General features: G+C 57.2%; 1 protein-coding gene across 5 annotated transcripts in view; it reads left to right on the top strand.

Moving 5' to 3' along the window:
• The window catches only part of SMARCD3 (SWI/SNF related, matrix associated, actin dependent regulator of chromatin, subfamily d, member 3), a 39,094-nt gene that overhangs the window by 12,092 nt on the left and 5,889 nt on the right, over nt 1-21,113 (top strand). For 3 of the 5 annotated variants that reach the window (XR_003118475.1, XM_025378235.1, XM_025378232.1), the window contains exons 1-2: nt 17,008-17,496; nt 20,308-20,519. Coding sequence is in view for 4 of the 5 variants with exons in the window: in XM_025378235.1 (XP_025234020.1) it covers nt 17,419-17,496; nt 20,308-20,519 (290 nt within the window). In the remaining variant the exon portion in view is untranslated. Of the gene's footprint in view, nt 1-17,007; nt 17,497-20,307; nt 20,520-21,113 lie in introns of those variants that run through there. The other 2 variants (XM_025378236.1, XM_025378234.1) reach the window with 1 other exon arrangement.

Below are 21,113 nucleotides of genomic sequence, written 5' to 3'. Positions count from 1 at the left end.
TTTTTTTTTTTGAGACGGAGTCTCGCTCTGTTGCCCAGGCTGGAGTGCTGTGGCCGGATCTCAGCTCACTGCAAGCTCCGCCTCCCGGGTTCCCGCCATTCTCCTGCCTCAGCCTCCCAAGTAGCTGGGACTACAGGCGCCCGCCACCTCGCCCGGCTAGATTTTGTATTTTTTAGTAGAGACGGGGTTTCACCGTGTTAGCCAGGATGGTCTCGATCTCCTGACCTCGTGATCCGCCGGTCTCGGCCTCCCAAAGTGCTGGGATTACAGGCTTGAGCCACCGCGCCCGGCCTGGAGGGCTTGCTTTCATCAGGCAAACCAGAGGATGTTCTGAGGGGAGGCCCAGGTGGTAGGTGGACTAGCAGGCAGGTCTCATGACAACCACCCTGGGAGTCCTGAAGAGCAGGCTGTGGGGGTGTTGGGTCACTAGGGCCACCCCAACAAAGGACCACAGACCTGGAAGCTTAAACAACAGAGATTCCTGGTCCCAATGTGGGAGGCTGGAAGTCTGAAATCAAGGTGTCAGCGAGGTTGGTTCCTTCTGAAGGCTGTGAGGGAGGGATCTGTCTCAGGCCTCTCTCCTTGGCTAGAAGTTGAGCATCCTCTCCCTCTGTCTCTTTACATCATCATCTCTCTGTGCAAGTCTCTGTGCCCAAATTTCCCTTTCTTGTAAGGACACCAGTCCTATTGGATGAGGGCCCACCCTAATGACCTCATTTTAACTTGATTACCTCTTTAGCGACCGTATCCCCAAATAAGATCACATTCTGATATATTAGGGGTTAGGACTCCAACATATGAATTTTGGGAGACACAGTTCAACCCATAGCAGGGGTACTCTAACAGGTGCCTTCAGAATTTGGAGATGTGTCTTACAGAGGAGCAAGATGGTCAGAGCCTCAGGGAGCTGATGGGGTTCAAAACCCTGGGCTATCCCCATCACAGGAAGAACCAAGGCCCCGAGGGACAGGTCGACTCCCTGCCACTGTCCAGTCCTTGGGCCCCTGGGCTGCTGGAACACTAGTGCCCCACCGGGCTCCATGAAGAGCCAGAGGGCAGCCTCCAGCCTCCAGTTCCGGCAGTTACCCTGGGCAGTCAGTATGCCACCTTCCCAGCTAGTCCTGGGCCTGGCCCCACGGTCTGCTCCCCCTCTGCCACCTCTACCACTGCTGCTGCTCCATGCTGGCTTCCGACGCTAACTCCAGCAGAGGCTTGGGCCCAGCTCCGCTGGACTCCCCAGAACTCCATGGATCCCACCATTGACCTCCTCAGCTCCACATCAGGGAGAAGGAGGTGGCCTGCTGGGGAGTTAGGTGTTTAGCGGGTGATTGCCTCCGTCCTCCAGAGGAACTCCCACAGTTCCTACCCTAGGCGCTGGCCTGGCCTGGCCTAGTGGCTTCTTGTGTGAGAACATCTTCAGAGCACTTATCTTGGGCTTCGGAATGGCTTACAATCATGCTCTCCTCTTCCGACACCCTGTGCCAAAAGCCACTGCCATCCTGGGACACTTTCCAAGGCAGGAGCTGACATTAGCTCCTCTCTGTTTCGGGGCAAAATCCTGACTTTGGCCGGGTGCGGTGGCTGACACCTCTAATCCCAGCACCTTGGGAGGCTGAAGCAGGCAGATCACTTGATGTCAGGAGTTCGAGACCAGCCTGGCCAACATGGCGAAACCCCGTCTCTACTAAAAATATAAAAATTATCCGGGTGTGGTGGTGGGCACCTGTAATGCCAGCTACTCGGGCGGCTGAGGCAGGAGAATCACTTGAACCCAGGAGGCAGAGGTTGCAGTGAGCCAAGATCATACCACTGTACTCCAGCCTGGGCAACAGAGTAAGACTATGTCTCAAAAAAAAAAAAAAAATCCTGTCATCGGGAACCTGACCTTCAGACCCAGTGGCTGATCATAGCAGGTCAAGAGAATGGCAGGTGCAGAGGTCCTGAGGTGGGCAGGGACCCAGTGAGTTTGAGGACCAGATAGGGACTGGCGGAGCTGAAGGCACCCACAAGGTGGAGTCAGCCCTGTGAGCCCTGGCAAGGAATGTGGATTCTGTCAGTGCCATGAAACCATTGTCAGATCTTAAGCAAGGATGTACTATGGTCCTCACTGCATTTTTTAAAAGATCACTCTGGCCATGCTGTAGAGACAGACAGAATGGAGAGATGGGACGATCAGTGCGGAAGAAAGATGGTGCTGGCCTGGACCAGGGTAGTGACAGAAAAAATGCAGAGACCAGTGGGCTTGAGAGAGCAGATAACAGTGAAACTAATAAAATTTGCCTATGGATTAAATATGAGGGCCAAGGGAGAAGAGGATGTTCATAATAACAACCACAGAACAGCATGGAAAATGGCCGGACCCTGGAGTTGGGCTGAGGGAATTGGATGGCTTGAAAGATATGGCGATGTAGATGGGCAGGATTGAGGTTTGGAGGGATAAGAGGGACATTCTCCAAGGTGGAACCTAGGGAGGGCAAAGACAGGGCTTTGAGGCTGGTGAGGAGGCCTCCTTGGTGAAAGTGGTAGGGCCTTGGTGGACACATGGCCATCCTGCCTCTCTTTCCCCTCCCTCCCCAGCTGCCTCCCAGGTTTGAAGTGTGGTTATAGCTTCAGCCTTGATTTAAATCCCTCAGAACACCCCTTGGCATTTTTTTAATTAAAAAAAAAAATCCGTTTAGCAGGAGTGTCTGGCACATTCCACTTCTTCCCATCAAGTCTGCCCACAGCCTCTGGGCTAGGATCTAGGCTAGACACAGGCCACCCAGATGAAAATCCCAGCTCCACCCCTACCAGCTCTGCAACCTTGCACCAGTCATTTTGCTTCCTTAGGCCTCAGTTTCCCCACTTGTAAGGTGGATTAAGGATTGTCCTCGCAAGGTAGGGGGACTGTGGACATGAACTGAGCTTGGAACAAGCAGTGGCTGCTCACAATAAGAGCCGTGTGTGCTGGCTTCCCTGTCACTAGTTTTAGCCTGCTGGGCTCTGCAGGGCACCTGTCCTGCCCTTTCCACTATTCATGACTCTCGCCAAGATAAAGCACGAGTCTTGGGTGCCTCTCCCCTGACCTTCACAGACGTGCCCAAGGAGGCAGAGCCCCTGAGACCCACAGCACCCCATACCAGCCTTGGGCATCCCGCCCAGCTGGGGCTTTCCCTGGCTGCGCTCAGGGTCCTGCTTAGGTGTCGCTACTCTGAGACACCTGTTGGGGTAGCCCTGCCCCACCCTGTTAGGGGCCCCTCCTCCCTGCTCCCGCAGGGCCCTCTGGACACACCTGGCACAAAAGCCTCTATCCATCTTGTCTTTCTCAGTGACCACCAGGTCTCACGGGCGGAGGGCATGTCATACATGTAAATGGGCAGCGCTTCCCAGGAGCCGTCCCAAAGGAGGTGCTCACTAAACGTGTACAGAGAACAGAAGGCAGAGGAGCGCACGGGGTGGGAGGAGGCCCTGCTTTTCCTCAGATGCCGTTATCAGCAGTTCCCAAACCTCTGCTTTTCTAGGCCGTAACTGGCCTTACAGTGTCTTTTTAAATTTAAGTCCCAAAGCTGGGCATGGTGGCTCATGCCTGTAATCCCAACACTCTGAGTGGCCGAGGTGAGAGGATTCCTTGAGCCCAGGAGTTCGAGATCCACCTGGGCAACACAGCAAGACCTTGTCTCTACAAACAATTTAAAAATTAGCCGGGCATGGTGGCACGTGCCTGTAGTCCCAGCTACTCAGGGGGCTGAGGTGGGAAGATAGCTTGAGCCCAGGAGGTCCAGGCTGCAGTGAGCTGTGATCACACCACTGCACTAGTCTAGATGACAGAGCAAAACCCTGTCTCAAAAAAAAAAACGGGTTTAAGTGCAGTGGGTGTGCTAACGTGTGGTGGCTTCTGAATGTCTCCCTCCTGTCCTGCAGCCTGAGCTGCAGCCCCCACAGCTCAGTTGCAGGACCACAGGTTTCCCACGGCATAACCCCCTGCACGCTAACACCACTTGTGGTTGCTCTCTGCCCAAGGAAGCGTCCAGTGGTTTGAGCAGACCCCACACTTCCCGCAGGGCTCCCAGAGCCGCCGTAATTAGCCACTCTGAATGATCACCTGGCTGGCTTCTAAAAGCGGCAGCTCGGCCCTCACCTGTACCCGCCGTGGCGTTTGTGATGAGCCTGCCACTGAAGGGTTCTGAGAGCTCCCTGGTTCCACTGCGCCCCACCCTAGCTGGGGGTTGGTTGGAAGCAGGATCATTCAAGTCCGGGAGATAAGACAGATGAGCAGCAGCCGAGGCCACAGGGAATCTAGGCTGTGGGACAAGCAGGCAGGACCGTTGGGAAGCTGATGCTAACAGCTGCTGCTCGTTAAGTGTTGACCCTGTGCCAGGCATTGTGCTGAATCCTGCACATGCTCAACCACATTTTAATCCTCACATCCACCCGTGCATCACGTGAGGGACCCCAGTTTTGCAGATGGGGAAATTGAGGCTCCAACAGGTCAGGTAACATGATCAGGGTTATGATTACTCAGTGACTGGGTGGGGTTTGAACCCAGAACCAATTGACTCAAGGGCTGTGGTTCTCAACCCTGGGGCAATTTCACCCTCCAGGGACAAGGATCAACATCTGGAGATATTTTGTTTGCCACACTGGGTAAAGAATAGAGGCCAGGGATGCTCCTAACATCATACAGTGCACAAGGCAACCCCCACAATAAAGAATCATCCAGCCCGAGATGTCAGCAGTGCCAACTGGAGAAACCCTGTTCTAGAATCCAGGCTAGGAGCCATCACACTGTGGACTGCAGAGACCCTGCCCAGGGCAGTGGGTTCAGGCAGGGGTGGAGAGCATAGCCAGCCTTAGTTACAAGGGTTTGCCGAGAGCAGGCCCCAACATCTGCTGCCTCCCCACTGCCTGCCCCATGGTGAGTCTTCACGAGACTTCTTGGTGCCACTGTAGCCATTTGAGCCCCAGAGTAAAGTCTGCTGAGTTACCAGTGTGCTGTGTGGGGCCGGCAAGAAGCTGAGCTTCCTGTGAAGTCCTTGGTCATGGACAAGCCTCACAAGCCCCATCTCTTCTCAATCCCACTTACTTTTGCCTGGTTCTCCAAGAAATTGGTGGTCCACTCGGCATAGACAGAGCCTGTTGCTGTTCTCATCGCTTCTCCTACCCCTCTTAAGGGCCAGCTGGATCCTCTTTAAGTTCTCCAAACCTAGCACCAAGTGGCACCAGGAAGGCAAGGCGAGGTGGTAGGGGGCTGTCCCAGGGCACCCCTTGGCTATGTCGGGGTAACGAGACGTTCCCAAAGGATAGCCAACTGAGGTCCAGGTAGGGGGCGGGGTGGCGTGTCGCCGTGGGATTCGAGCATGTATAGGAGTTACACTTGGTCGTGAGGACCAGAGAAACCACAGGAACAAGGGGCTTGTTCCAAGTTTAGCATTCATTTTTTATTTTTTCTTGTTTTTGGCTAAAAAGTAACAAAGGGAACCTTCTCAAATGCATTGAAATTTATTTCAGACACCTTGGTGGTAGCACATTTTCTAGAATTTGTATTCCCAATGTTTCAAACAATCAGCTTGAGATTTTGAGGGGTGTGTTTAAAAGGATAATTAAGGGTAATTCAGCTTAGCTCTACAGGCTTTCAGGGATCTTGATTTCCTTCTTTAAAAGGCAGGTGTTTGGGGAAGGTGGGGTGTGTATGTTGGTGAGTCTGTCACTACCCCCAGCAGGCAAGCTTTAGCATGGGGACACTGGGGAGGCAGCTTGGGGTAAAGGAGAAAACCCAGGAACCTTGAGGACAGGAAACCTGATTTGCAATCCTAGCCCCACCCTGTGATAGCACAGTGAATTTTGGCAAGTCACACAACTTCTTCTAGCCTCATTTTCATTATCTTTATAATGGGGACCCTGCCAGGAACCTGATAGGGTTATCTTTTGGGATCAGACAGGTTACTGTGTGTGGAAGTACTTGGTCAATGGTAAAATCCTATACAAATCTAAACCAATGTTATTACTCCTATGATAACAAGTCTCGGCCAAGCATGGTGACTCATGCCTGTAATCCCAGCACTTTGGGAGGCCAAGGCGGGTGGATCACCTGAGGTCAGGAGTTCGAAACCAGCTTGGCCAACATGGTGAAATCCCGTCTCCACTAAAAACACAAAAATTAACTGGGCGTGATGGTGCGTGCCTGTAATCCCAGCTACTCAGGAGGCTGAGGCAGGAGATCATTTGAACCCAGTAGGTGGAGGTTGCAGTGAGCCAAGACTGTGCCATTGCACTCAAGCCTGGGTGAAAAGAGTGAAACTCCATCTCAAAAAAACAAAACAAAACAAAACAAGTCTCAGGTTGTAACCTCAGCTGGCATTTGGAAATCTGTGCTGAAGATCCTGAATGGGGTCGGAGTGGGCTCTCTTCACCTCCACGCGTCACATGTTGGAGGCTCTGCCATGTGCCAGGTACTTGGGATTCAGCAGCAAAGAAAACAGATAAAAAGCCCTGCCTCCTTTAGAAAACACACACACACACACACACACACACACACACACAGCCCCTACCTTTTCGGAGCTTACATTCTTTTTTTATTTTTTATTTTTTTGAGACAGAGTCTCACTCGGTCACCCAGGCTGGAGTACAGTGGTGTGATCTTGGCTCACTGCAACCTCTGCCTCACAGGTTCAAGCGATTCTCCTGCCTCAGCCTCCTGAGTAGCTGAGACTACAGGTGCCCGCCACCACACATGGCTAATTTTTGTATTTTTAGTAGAGGTGGGATTTCACCATGTTGGCCAGGCTGGTCTCAAACTCCTGACTTCAGGTGATTGGCTTCCCAAAGTGTTGGGATTACAAGTGTGAGCCACCACGCCCGGCCTGGAGCTTACGTTCTAATGGAGAAAAAAAAAAAAAGGCATCAATGTAGGGAGTAGATGATATAGAAAGGTGGAAGGTGTAGGGTCCTGTAGGGAGAGTGGAGGGGAATAAAAGAGATGGGTGTGTGGAGGGAGAGGGCTTGCAGTTTTTAATCAGGGAGACAGACTGTGCCTCATTGGGGAGGAGACATGTGAATAAAGGCTTTTGGGAGGTGAGGAGTCCACCAGGTAGATTGCCAGAGGAAGAGCATCCTGAACTGGCATGGACCTGGAGTTTCCAAAGCACTGCAGGGAGCACAGAGGCCAGGGCAGAGAGAAGGTGGTGAGGGAGATAGCAAGAGGTGAGAGCAGAGGGGACAGGGAGTAAGGATGAGACCAGATCCTGCAGGACCTTCAGGACCTTGGCCCTTGCTTAGAATAAGATGGAAGCCCTGGAGGGTTTAGAGCAGAGCAATGCCATAATCTGACTCCCTTTTTCTTTCTTTTTTTTTTTTTTTTTTTTTTCTTTTTTGTTTTAGGTGGAGTCTCACTCTGTTGCCCAGGCTGGAGTGCAGTGGCACAATCTTGGCTCACTGTAACCTCTGCCTCCCGGGTTCAAGCAATTCTCTTGCCTCAGCCTCCCAAGTAGCTAGGATTACAGCTGCATGCCACCACACCCGGCAAATTTTTGTATTTTTAGTAGAGACGGGGTTTCACCATGTTGGCCAGGCTGCTCTCGAACTCCTGACCTCAAGTGATCCACCAACCTCCAGCCTCCCAAAGTGCTGGGATTCCAGGCATGAGCCACCGTGCCCGGTCCTGACTCCCTTTTTAAAGAACTTGTTGCCATGTTGAGAACAGACTGTCAGGGCGAGGCTGGAAGCAGGCTACCCAGTAGTTGTGGTTTGGAGCTCGGGCGGCACCCGGGGAGAGGTGAGAAGCAGTGGGCTGCTGGGTCCAGAGCCAACAGGATGTGCCTTCAGAGTGCATGTGGGGTGTGAGGGAAAGGCAGGGGTCCAGGGTGTTCCAAGGTGTGGACCTGGGCAGCTGGAAGGAGGGAGAAGACTGGGTGGAGGATGGGGTTTGAGGCAAGAGAGCAGGAGCTTATTTTGGACAGACCATGTTTGAGCTGTCCACTGAAGATCCAGGTGGAAACGCTGAATAGGTGATTGGATAGATGTGTCCAAGGACTGGGAGAGAGGACCGGGCTGGAGGAAACTGTGGGAGCTGCTGACATACGGGTGGTGGTGGATGTGATAAGACCGCACAAAGGATGAGATCTCTGAGGAAGTGAGCGTGGAGAGGTGAGGAGGACCCAGGCCTGAGTCCTGGTGCTCCTGCATGGAGAGGGAAGAAGAACTGGATGGTCCCCAGGGACTGAGAAAGAGCAGCCCAGGAGGCAGGAGGTCAGCCAAGAGGGGGAAGTGTCCTCCCTCCACGGGAGGAAATGTTTGAAAGAGGACAGAGTGTTGTGACTTTGCCAGGTGCAGTGGCTCACACCTGTAATCCCAGCACTTTGGGAGGCCGAGGCGGGTGGATCACAAGGTCGGGAGTTCGAGACCAGCCTGGCCAATATGGTGAAACCCCATCTCTACTAAAAATACAAAAATTAGCCGGGTGTGATGGCGGGCGCCTGTAGTCCCAGTTACTTGGGAGGCTGAGGAGGAGAATCACTTGAACCCAGGAGGTGGAGGTTGCAGTAGGTTAAGAACTGACAGCTGCATTTGCCAATGTGGAGGCTACCGGTGGCCCTGCCAGGAGTGTTTCAGTGGAGCAGCCGGAGCTGCATCTGACAGGATTGGGATTCAGGGAGAATGGAAGAGCACAAATGAGACAACTCTTTTGAGAAGTTTTGTTGCTACTGGGCAGCAAACTGTAGGATAAGTAGGGTTAAGAGAGATTGTTTCAGGAGGCCAGGTGCAGGGGCTCACGCCTATAATGCCAGCACTTTGGGAGGCTGAGGCGGGAGGATCACTTGAGCCCAGGAGTTTGAGACCAGCCCGGGCAACATAGTGAGACTTCACTTCTATTTTTTAAAACGTAATAAAAAATGAAAGAAGAGCGTTTGTTTCCAGTGGGGATGTAACAGAACGTGCGCATGCTGCTGGGGGAACTCCAGGGGAGAGGGGAATGTTGATGAAATGATGGTGTGGGAGAGAATTGCTGGAGCAGTGTCCTTGGTGTGGAGGAGGGACAGAACTGGCACACGGAGGCACGGCTGGCTGTAGTCGGGAGCACAGAGAGCTCATCTGGAGGAACGGGATCAGCTGCTGGCAGGCAGAGGGTGTGGTGGGAGGCTCTGGAAGTTCTTCGGAAGCTTCTTTTTTCTCAGTGAAGGGGGAAAACAGGGACATGAGCTGGGAGTGAGGAGGATGGAGGAGAGGTTGGAGGTCAGAGGAGGGAGAAGATGCAAAAAACTCCTGTCAGGGTGTGGGAGCAGGCATAGATGTGACTGTGCTGTGGGAAGAGTGGTCTGCCGGGCAGCACGATGCCAGCTGAGCTCATGCCAAATCCACAATGAGACCGGGAGGGGTAGCTGTGTGTCTTTCTCTGGCCACATTCAGGTGCATGGTTGCAGGGGAGGAATTGATGAAGCTGAATTTACCTCTTAAGAGAGTCAAGAGTATATGCAAGGGGCCGGGTGCAGTTGCTCATGCCTGTAATCCCAGCACTTCGGGAGGCCAAGGTGGGCTGATCACTTGAGGTCAGGAGTTCGAGACCAGCCTGGCCAACATGGTGAAACCCTGTCTTTACTAAAAATACGAAAAGTAGCTAGGCATGATCGTGTGCACCTGTGGTCCCAGCTATTCAGGAGGCCGAGGCACAAGAATTGCTTGAGCCCAGGAGGCAGAGGTTGCAGTGAGCTGAGATCACGTCACCTGGGCGACAGGGTGACACTCTGTTTCAAAGAAAAAAAAAAGCCAGGCGCAGTGGCTCATGCCTATAATCCTAGCACTTTGGGAGGCCGAGGCAGGCAGATTGCCTGAGGTCAGGAAGTTTGAGACCAGTCTGGGCAACACAGTGAAACCCAGTCTCTACTAAAATACAAAAAATTAGCCAGGTCTGGTGGCAGGCACCTGTAGTCCCAGCTACTTGGGAGGCTGAGGCAGGAGAACTGCTTGAACCCAGGAGGCAGAGGTTGCAGTGAGCCGAGATCGCACCACTGCACTCCAGCCTGGGTGACAGAGCAAGACTCCGTCTCAAAAAAAAAAAAAAAAAAAAAGAGTACATGCAAGGGAGGTTAAAATGGTCAATTGTGTGTTATGTATCACCGTCAAAAGAGCCAGGAGATTCAATGTGTAACAGCAAGGGGTAGCTGTGGGGAGGGGTGCAGAGTGGTGAAATGCAGCAGAGGTTCCAGAGGAGTTGCAGGACTTGGAGGTCAGGGAGCTGGACAGGGTGAACTGGAAAAAGGAAAAAGAGGAGATGGTGGTCAGCAAGTGGGGCTCATGGGACTGAAAGTGGGGGGCTGCGGTTGCTGCAGTCATCTAAGAGATGACCTTGGGAGTGCATGGCTGAGGGAACAGGGAGGATCTCTCAAAGGGGAGCTGCCAAGGAACGGAGAGGCCAGAGATGTCCAGAAGAGCATGCAGCAGACTGGACAGGAGTGGTGCTCCAGAGAGTGACATGAGCCAGGAGCCAGAATCTGCATGAATGAAGGCTCCCTAGCTGGGGGTAAGATGCAGAGCCAGGGGTCTGGAAACAGCAGTGAGGGGCAACGGGGGGCCGTACCCACCCTGAGGCCAGTGGTCAAGCCACTGCTGGAAGGGAGCCTGGCTTCTGCTTCTGGAAGGCAAAGAGGATGCTTCCAGAAGAGGTGGAGCATGTTGGAAATGTTCCTTAGGACGGACCACAGAGTAGGAGGGTTTCAGGGGTTGGGGAGAGATGGCAACTGTAGGAGGGTCTAGGGCCTTGTGGGGCCCAAAATGCAGGAGTTGAGGGGGTCTGGGGATTTCTGTGGTGACTGATGCAGTTGGGGATAAAGGGCAGCGTGAGATTGAACCTGGTGCCCTCAAAGCCGAGGGCAGGTGGAGGGTTCCCCTGGCCCCGTGGGTGCAGAGTGGAAGGTGCAGCATCAGACCAGCAAGGACAGCTGGGTGGCGAGTCCACGCAGCATTTCCACGGGGGGTTTATTTACACATCCCACTGCCCACTGCCATTTGATTTAATATTCCCAAAAATTTGTTTAGAGAAATGCAGATGGACTTTTTATAACTATTCAGTTCTCTTCACTCCAGTGACACCCAGACCCCAGAATGCAGTGATTGGCAGGAATCCCCCTGAACACCTGGTCAGAGCAGTAAATGAGGCCTGTTCCTGCCTCACAAGTCCTCAGAAGCTTCCCAAGGTGAGGGGCAGGACGCCAGGCCACCAGGATTGTCCTGACACTGTCATGGGGAGCTGTTAGCTGCAAAAGACAGAGAGGAGAATTGGAGGTGCCAGAATGGGGCACTCACTAAGAAAGAGGAGGGCTGGGGCCTGGGGAACATAGGGCACACGTGGAGACAGCTAGCAGGGCAGTCAAAGGCCTCCCCACACCAGGCAGGGTGGAAGAGGCAGGGCCCTGGCGCAAAGCCCCGGTGAAGCGGGCAGCACTCTGTGCCTTGCCAGCATTTCCAGAGGCAGAGGTTGGAGGGGAGGCAGCAGCACCCTCATTTCACAGATGAGGACAGAGTTCCAGGGAGGAAGCGGCATTCCCAGGGCCACACAGCCCGACATGAGCAGACCCCAAGTCAACCAGAAGCCACAAGGCTGCCCCCCAGATCCGGGTGCCCAGCTCCCTAGCAGCCAACATCTGGATGCAGCCAGCATCTGTAGAGAGATGGGGAGGTGAGTAGGATGTCTGGGACATGCACTGGGTGACTCCCCTGGCACCTCAGGCATTTGGGACACGGCTGGGGCAGGGCAGGAGTGGGATCTTAGCAGAGCCAGGGGATATTATGGAGATGGGTGGACTTCCCAGCCCTGGCTGCCTGTTAACCAGGAGGCCCGTGGAGCCAGACATGGCTCCCACACACCTGGGAGGAGGAGAGAGGAAGACTGGCTACTGTTTGGAGTCCCAACCACCCTATGAGTCCTGAGGCCATGTGATCCCCGTGTGTTTGCCCTGGGTTTCAGCCACATCTAAGCCGCTGAATCTGGCCAGATGTGCCAGGTGTTGATCTGGAGGGAGACGAGAGGAGAGTGAGGATGGCTCTGAGTGACCCATCCCTCCCTCCAGGGGCCATACAGCCAGCAGATCAGGGCACTGCCCAATTCAGGGTCCCTGGATGCATCCCTGTTGCCCGCCAGGCAGAGCCACACCCTGGAAGGTGGGAGAGAGGTTATAGCACCCCTCAGGATCCCACGTAAACACTGTCCCACAGCCCAGCTCTGTCCTTGCAGAAATGGGGACCAGGCCTGTGTGGCACATTTTTATGGGGTGCGTGACCTGCTACAAGCGACCACCTCATTAATGGGGGATAAGAAAAAACCTGCTATGGATCCAACATGTGCTTTCCCTGTGGGCCAGCGGGAGGCTCAGAGCCCAGCGGCCCAGCCCCGCTCTCCTCCTGCCACCAGCAGTTGATTGTGTTGTGTGTGGTGGGAGGGGTGTCAAGGAGCATCCCATTAGACTGAGGAATCCCACGCACGCAAAGAGAGGAAGGAGGCCTCATTCATTCCACTAAGCTTCGCATGCACCTGCCTGCCGCACAGGACCCTGGGGACCCCAAGGTAAGGCCCACCCTGCTGGCTGGATGCTGAAGGTGTAGGGGTGAGGGCTCAGCCAGGTGTGTATGACAGGGGAGAGCCACCCAGAGAGAGCTACTCTGAGGGGAGGATGGAGGGAGTGAGTGGGAGGGCCGTGTCCCTGAGGACCCCATAGAGGAGGGGGTGCTGAGCTGGGACCAGGCTTCACTCCTGGTGAGCAGCCCCCACTCACTTGGTGCGGGTCTGCTTCCCGGCACAGCTCCCTCTCTCTGCTCCCTCCCTCTGCCCTCTCCTTCCTCCCAGTCTGCCTTGGTTCCTGCCTCTGTCTTAGGAAATTCTTGGATTTCAGGGCTGGAAGGGCTCTAGGAATGCTCTGACTTAAGCCTCTCCTTTCACTTCTGAGGCCACTGAGGGACAGGGAGGTACAGTGACTTGCCCAAGGTCGCACCATTATTTTGGTGTCCTAGTTTTTCTTTGTTTTTTTTTTTTTTTTTTTTTTTTTTTTTTTTTTTGCTTCCATCTATTGCATTTGTCTCTTTCGGGTGTGTTTGCAAAAGTGACACAGAAAGACAAAGTCACAGAGAAACAGCCCCCTTGATAGCAGCAGAGAGTGTCGGGGTTACAGAAACATCCCAACACAAACAGGGAGGTGCACAGCTGCCCTGGCCTGGGAGCAGCATGGGGGCAGCCAGGAGGAGGAGGAGGAGGAGGAAGGTGGCCTTCGGGTCCCCTCTGCTGACCCTCACCAGAGGCGGAGGTTGAGGTACAGTCTCCCCTCCTGCCGTCTCTGGGGCTGGGCCTGACCCCAAGGACTAGCCAGAGGTCCCCTGGGGCTGGGGCTTAGCCCGGGCCGGTAGGCTGGATGGTGGAAAGTGGGGCCTGGTTTAGGGATGGCCAGAACACAGAAAGCAAGGCTTTGTGGTCCTCAGAGCGTCAAGTGGTCTCACTTTCTCCCTCTTTCTCTCTCTCTCTTCCTCTCTCTCCCTCTCCTCTCACGTTTTCTCTTTCTCTCTCTCTCTCTCTCACACACACACACACACACACACACACACTCAGGCCGCCCCAGTGAGGGTGATCGTATTCCCCTAAGGAAAGCTTTATTGCTGGGAGTGTAGGGAAAAGGGAGTAGAGGAAAGAGCTCTCTCCCAAGCAATCCGTTTTCCCTCCAGTCTCGCTTCCTTTGTTCCTCCCTTCCCTTCCTCCCTCTCCCCTCGCCAGCTTCTCTTCTCTCCTTCCAGCCCCTTCTTCCATGTTCCCCGCTCTCTCGCTCCTCTTGCCGCGCCCCCCGAGCGGAGTCCTAGTGGTGGGACCTTCACGGAGGGCAGGAAGGCGGGACTGCAGCTGGGGCCCGGCCTCGGTGGCCATCTTCCCGCAGGGAAGGGGTTAAGTCTCTTCCCCGCATCCCTCCTCCCTCCGCCGCCTCCCCGGCCGCCGCGGAGTCCTGCAGCTGGGCCCCGGGCTGACCTTCACCGGGAGGGAGGCCGCGGCGCGCATGCCCAGGTTGGGGACCGGCGCGGGCGGAGGGAGGGGCGGCGCGGGCCGGGCCGGCCCGGGCCCCCCAGCTCCCCGGCCGCCGCCCGCTCGCTCGGGCGCGGTGGGGGCGAGGCGGCCGAGCCCGTCCCGCAGGCCGCGGCGCATCTCTCCCTGCGCGGGGAGCGGCGCTTTGCCATTTGGTGCTGGTAGTGCTTCAGCGAGGGAAGGAGCGATGGGGGGACGGCAGGGGGGACTGCGGCTCCGGGCGCCAGGCGGCCGCCCTCGCCCCCGACAGGCGCACGGCCTGCCCCAAGTGCGGCGGGAGCCCTATTGCGCTGGGAAGAATCCAGGCTCTTCCCGGGCCTCCTTCCCACCCGCAGGAGCCATCGGCGGCGTGGCACGGCCGAGCCCCCTTCTGGGGTTGAGCCATTGGGGATCCTGGCCTTTGTGAGGAGGGAGCCCTGGTCCGGGCCCCCACACTGGCGCCGCCCCAGTTTTCTGGTCTGAAGGCTCCTCATGTCGCCCACCTAAAAGCAGTATGCAAATGTGTCTGGGCCTGCCTTTGGAATGGGGCCCACCACGGGATCTGGAGGTGCTCAAGGTGTGCCTGTGTGTGCAGAGCCGTGTGGCTTCCTCGACCTTCTGGCGCTTGCATTGCTGTGTGTGCCTGGTGTGTGTGTGTCGGGAGGGTATGTGTGCACGGTGTATCTATTGTCTTTGTACATTTAAGGATGTCTTCCAGAGGGGTGGCTCAGGAGGGGGCTTATGTATGGACTTGGGTGAAGCCCACCAGCTCCTCCACAGGGGCCTAACCATAGCCCCTGCTCTGACCACCTCCTGCAACCTCTTCCACCACCAAGACCAAGCCCCGGATCTCCCAGGCCCTGCCTCAAATTTCCCAGCTGCCCAAACTGGAGTGCCCAGCATCTCCTCTGCTGTCTTCTTTTTCCAAGAGGTCTAACAGTTGAGAACACTGAGCTTTAACAAAGCCTAGAGGTGTCTATCCCCAACCCCCAGAACCTCCGAGGCCTGTGGTTTCCCACGCCCCTGCTAGATGCACCCGTGGTGGGTGGGGGTACCCATGAAACTCACACCATCAGGTAAATGGCAGAGTACCAGCTCCATCCATTGGCTCACTGAACTTTGCAAGCATCAGGTATCCGGCGTATTGTTGAGTTCCTGTGCCCAGGCATGGAGGAAGAGTAGGAGTTAAAGATCAGTCCCTGACCTCATAGGGACCTAGCCTCTTTGGGAAAAAGCAAAGCTAATGTCCATGAAGCACTGTGCACATCAGGCCAGTCCAATGCCAATTCATGGTGCTGGGTAGATGGCAATGAGCATTTGGAGAAGAGAAAAATCTTTGCATACAAGTAGGACCAGGGAAGGCTTCCTGGAGGAAGTGGGGCCTGGGCTGGGCTTTAAAGGATAGATGTAATTTGGACAAGCAGAGGGAAGGCAGAGGGCAGACAAAGGGCATTCCAGGTAAAAGAATCGTGGGCAGGGGCTAAGAGATGGGAGTGAGCAGGGATTTTGGAGGTTAGCAGGCAGACTGGACAAGTCACTTCCCCAGGTTCCCAGCAGCTACCTGCATGACCTGTGGCAGACAGAGGCAGGCCACCCACCCATCCCCACCCTGTCAGGGCCCAGGCTCTGTGTGTGGGTGTGGAGGGGGGGTCTAGGCTAAAGCCCTGGGAGAGATTTGGCAGCAAGGGTATCTCTAGGTCCCCTTTCAAGCTAGGGGTGGTAGAAGAGCATCCTGGACCAGATGCCCTCCCTGACATTTCAGATTGACAGTGGACACCCAAATGAACAGTGACAGCCAAGAGCACAACCAGGGCCAGCAGAAATCAGGCTGCAGGCAGAAAAGACCCCTAGGCAAAGGCATTCTGAAGGGTTTAGGGTCAGGACACTTTAGTCTTCAGGACCCAACTTCAAATAAGTGTTTCAACAAACTCCCCTAGGCACTAGGCTATGGCCCTGCCTTCACCTGGATTCTCACAGTGAGGCCCCAGCAGGCCCCCAAACTTGACCCAAGGGGCCTTGTTCCAAAGCCCACGGGCTTCTCCCCCAGAAGGAGGAAAAAGGGGCGTGGCCTTTGGGGACCTGGGTAGGCCCAGGGCTCCCAGCCTGGGTATGTCAGGATTTGCCCCTCCTCCTTCCGGTCCCTCCTCCACTCCAGGGACTGCCAACTCCTTCCACACGCCCCTTCTGGGGCTCCCTTGCCACCCCACCCCACACCGCAGCCTCAAGATCCCTCTCTTTGGGGTCTTGAGGCCGGCCCAATATACCCACTATACCCAGCCCAGCTGCCCCAACTCCTCTGGGTCCCCTAACCCCACTCCCCCCCCACCCCAAGAAAACCAAGCCCGGCTTGCCTCGTTCTCTCCACGCACCCACCCAAGCACCCCCCTGGCGCTGCGCCATTCCCCACATTCATTCTCTTCCTGTTCTCATGAACACAATCCCTGTCCCTCTTTCTGAAATACTTCCCCTATTGCCCTCACTTTCTCACAGAGCGGCAAACAAAGACTCACATACCCAGAAATAGCCTTGCACAGAGCTGAAAGGCACAGGCCACGTCCTGCCACACACGCAGGCGCGCGCACGGAGGCTGTCGTGGAGGGAGGCACACAGACAGGGCGTCTGTCTGCACGCACATAAGCTGACACACCACAAAAGGGCGCGGACACACACGGCGTGTGAGACAAGGGCACACACAGCTGTGGACGCAGGGCCACGCCGCCGCCCGGGCACACCCACCGCCGCCGGCCCCGGGCAGGCGCGAGGCCTCGCGGGCCGGGCTCCCCCGGTTCCTGCCAGCGAATGTTTCCCTGCTCGGCCTGCCAGGTCTCTGGGGAAAGGGCCTCAGAAATGCAGCAGGAGCCCGCTGGGGGAAAAGTTGGAACTGACTGTTCCCTGCCTGGCGCGGCCGGCGAATTCCCTGACGGAGAAACTATTTGTGGCGAGAGCCGGTGGCCGGCGACCCCCCGCCGCCTCCCCTGGCGTCCCCTCCTCGCGCCGCCTCCCGCGGGCCTCGGCGGCTTCGGGCTGCAGCACTGCTGCCCAGCGCCCGCGGCCGGGCTGGTCGGCGCGCCTCGCCGCTTATCTGCGCTGTTTGGACAGCGGGCTTGGAAAGGCAGGCGGCCCCGTCCCCGCCGAGTCAACAGGCAGACCCCGGGCCGCCGGACTATTTCTGTCTTATCAGTGCAGGAATGCGGCAGCCGCGGCGGCGGCGGCGGCGGCGGGCGGGCGGCGGCGGCGTGGGCCGTGGGCCGTCAGGGCAGCCCTGAAGGGGCCCCCTCCCCACTCCGCTCGAGTAGAAGTGTGAGAGAGCCCAGCAGGACTCAGAGGGGAGAGTTGGAGGAAAAAAAAAGGCAGAAAAGGGAAAGAAAGAGGAAGAGAGAGAGAGAGTGAGAGGAGCCGCTGAGCCCACCCCGATGGCCGCGGACGAAGTTGCCGGAGGGGCGCGCAAAGCCACGAAAAGCAAACTTTTTGAGTTTCTGGTCCATGGGGTGGTGAGTGGGGGAAAGTTAGAGGGGGAGGGCGAGCGAGCTGGCTCGGGCTGAATGGAGGGCTGATCGGGAGGGGCCGGGAGGGCACTCCCGCTCTCCCACCCCTCTGGTGGGGGGCGCCATGGCCCACGGCCCGGCTCCGGGACTGTGCTGGCGCCCTGGCACCCGAACACGTCGCCAGGCGGCCGGCCGGGTCTGGTGCGAGGCGGGGAAGGGAGGCGTTTGCATGGCTCTTGTCAGGGGCGGGGGTGGGACTTGGGGACTCTCCCCTCCAAGTGGGGAGTCCTCGCTGTAGCCGACAGGTTGACTTTCGTTCTTTTCCTTGTGGGCCCAGGTGTTGCCCCTGCCCTGGGGGTGGGGGTGGGGGATGGGGACATGGCAGAGGCTGGGCTGGGCTGTCTGTTCATCCGTTGGGACAGTGTCACTGCTTGTGTCTCCGGAGCAAGGAGCAGGTGACCCTGGAGGCACTGTAGTGGGAAGCTCGCAGGCTGAGCCACCTCTGCATCCCAGCGGGAGGGCTCTGGAGCTTCTGCCTCAGGGTCGGGGAGAGGCCCGCTCTAGGGACTTAGCCCAAGTTAGGGGTTCTGAGGGTCCCCTTGGCGGACTCAGCCACCAGAAGCTGATGTCCTTAACTCCTCGAAGGTGTGAAGGAAGGGCTGGAGTTGGGGATGTGAGGCCTAGAGACCGAAGGGACAGGGGAGCACTGTCCTGCCACAGGCAGGCTGCAAAGGCACGTGGGAGCCCGGGAGGCTGGAGCTGAGTCAGTAGGGCCTGGCTGGGAGGGGTGTGGAGAGGTGTGGAATGGGAGAGGCAGGGGCTGCGACTCTTGAGATGGGTGAGGGGGTGGAGGCCCTGTGTAGAAGAAGCTGTCAGGTTTACTATGGCCAAATTTGGTTGTGACCCCAAGGAAGGCACCTTCTCAGTAAGACCAGAGTCCCTAGGATTTTGGCCTTTCATGGGGGTGGGGCTGGAGGTGGGCACAGCTCTCTGGGGGCTCTGGAAGCCTCCCTCTCAGGGCCTCTTCAGCAGATGAGCCAGTATCCCTGGCCTTGATAACTGGGGAGAGCAGCTGACAGGAAGAGGGGGCCTCCCTGGAGTGGCCCATCCTCCAACCCCAGGGACCCCTGGGGGTAACTTCCCAAGGTGTCCATGTCAGCTAGCTGAGTTACCAATCCTAACCTGGCTGCTGGTGGGAGCCCCTTTAAAAAGGCCCATCTAGTGGGGAGAGGCTGCACACGTGGACTTTTTTTTTTTATCTGGTCAACTTAGAGCTTCAGTTATTGAGTGACTGTGAGCCCCAGTGCCCCATCTAGCTGGTGGCCAGGCCTGGGTTCCATTCTGGGCCGCTACCCTGGAGGCGTGAGTGACAGGGTCAGGTGGGGTGAGGGAAGCAGACACATGGACAGGCAGGTTTCACTGCAGGAGAGATAGGCAGAGACAGCTGCTGACCGAGGGTGGGAGGACATTAGGGTTAGACACAGAGCCTGGAGGGCCAGGAGGGAGAGGTAGCAGTTGGAAGGAAAACAGCAAGCCCAAGGGGCCCCTCCTCATGCCTGCGGATGTGGTGGGTGGTGTGTCCATGTTAACAGGGCCAGGGTCTGCAACCCCTGCCCTCTGATCTTCTTCCTGCTCTCGTGGTCCCAGTCCCCATCCCACCCCACTCGTTCTGTTTCACAGCCCCTGAAACTCTCTCTGGCCCTCCCCATCTCCCTTCTGGAGTCTGGACAAGTGGGGTTTGGAACACTTCGCTCGATGCATTTGCATCTCATTTACACCCCATCTGACCACCCAGGGGTAGTGGCAAGGGAGGAGGAGCCGCCTCCTCTCAGTCTCCACAGCCCCCTGAACCCTGACTGCTGACCTTGCTGGGGTGGGGATGGGAAGAGGAGGAGGTGGCTGCTGACCTGGGCAGACAGGAAGGGAAATGTGAGTGGAAGTGTCACTGCCCTGACCCACCTCAGGCCCCCTGGGCAGCCCACCTCCAACGCAGCTCCCCTCCTCCCAATCAGAGAATCCTGGCAGGGTCTGGGGTGCCCCCGCAGGCTGCCCTTGCCTGCCCTGCCTCCAGCCCTCACCCTGGGAGAAATTATGAGGGCAGCTTAGACCCTGGGTCAGCAAAGACCCTGGGTGTGGGGACTTGGAGTCAGTCGAGGGGAGTGGGGTTTGGGACGGAACGGTCAAAGCAGGGAGCAGAGTGGCTGAGATGAGGAGCTAGTGAGTGCCAGGCAGAACCGCCCAAGAAGTGAAGCCTGAGAAGGAGGAGCAGGAGGAGGAGCAGAAGTCGGAGCAGGGAGCCGGGTACCTGACTTCAACCAAGCTGCAGAGAGCAAAGCCCTGGGCCCACAGGAGGCAGCCCTTCAGGGGCTGGCCGGGCCTGGATGAGCTGTGTGACCTTGGCGAGGTCGTTTTTCTCCTTGAGCCACAGTGGCCCCATCCGTCAAGTGGGGATGAAAGGACCTGCTCAGACTGTCTTGTAGAGGAGCATGTGGATGTGAACATCTTTGAAAGGTTGAAAGGAGCCATTAATATTCATTTTTGCGGTACCTTCCGCAGCCCCGAGGCTCGCAATGCCCTGTGCGGTGCCTGGCTTCAGTTAGCTTCCTACAGCCAGACGCCAAGCCCCTCCGCCAGAGCCGCGCGTATTCCCGCGCCCCTGCCCCTCCTACCCATCGTTCCCACCCATCGCTCAGCGCTCAGGGTCACCAGCCGAGGGTCTGGTGGGGGAGGGGAGACGCCGGCTCACCGCGCCTGGAGCTGGGGGCCCTGGTCTGACCCACGGGCGCCCGTTTCTGCTTCACTCCCGCCCACCCACAGCGCCCCGGGATGCCGTCTGGAGCCCGGATGCCCCACCAGGGGGCGCCCATGGGCCCCCCGGGCTCCCCCTACATGGGCAGCCCCGCCGTGCGACCCGGCCTGGCCCCCGCGGGCATGGAGCCCGCCCGTAAGCGAGCAGCGCCCCCGCCCGGGCAGAGCCAGGCACAGAGCCAGGGCCAGCCGGTGCCCACCGCCCCCGCGCGGAGCCGCAGGTGAGTGGGAGGCCCGGCGCGGAGGGGGCGTGCAGGGGCGGGCCCTGGGGACCCGCAGGGACCAGGTGAGAGAGTAGCGGGGATTGGAAGAGGTGAGGAAGAATGATTAGCGGGGAGCGAGGCTTCCCGGATCGGATGCCCTCTGGGGAGGTGGGCTTAGGGGGCACCGGCCTGATTCTTTTGTGTGCCCACGGTAGAGACAGGCTGTGGCCGTCGGCAGCCGGTACCGCTTCCCTGCACGCTCCCCTCACCCTTCTCCTTGTCACCTGCTCAGTCCCTCTCTCCACCCATCAGGTTCTGGGTGATGCTTCAGTCTTTGGGGTGGGGGCGGGGCTTCCAGTGGGACTGAGGGCAGAGCTGTAGGACTGTGTTGCCCAAAGTGTAGTTCTCCGCTGAGCCTTCCTGCCAGACCCCGGACTGTTTCAAAGCCACTCCAGATTTTCTCAATGGGACTCTCTGGCCCTGGGGGTGGAGCTTGGGGATTTGCCCTGTGGTAGGTGGTCTCTGCCCAGTTCCGCTCTTAATTCTTAGGCACTCTGGACCAGGTCTGCTCCCAAGCCACCAGGGCCAGCCCATTGCCTTATTTTCCTCCAG

Source organism: Theropithecus gelada, chromosome 3 (assembly GCF_003255815.1).
Source record: "Theropithecus gelada isolate Dixy chromosome 3, Tgel_1.0, whole genome shotgun sequence".
NCBI classification, from domain to species: domain Eukaryota; kingdom Metazoa; phylum Chordata; class Mammalia; order Primates; family Cercopithecidae; genus Theropithecus; species Theropithecus gelada.
Note: the sequence above shows the minus strand (reverse complement) of the source record. Positions and strands in the feature narration are given on the sequence as shown.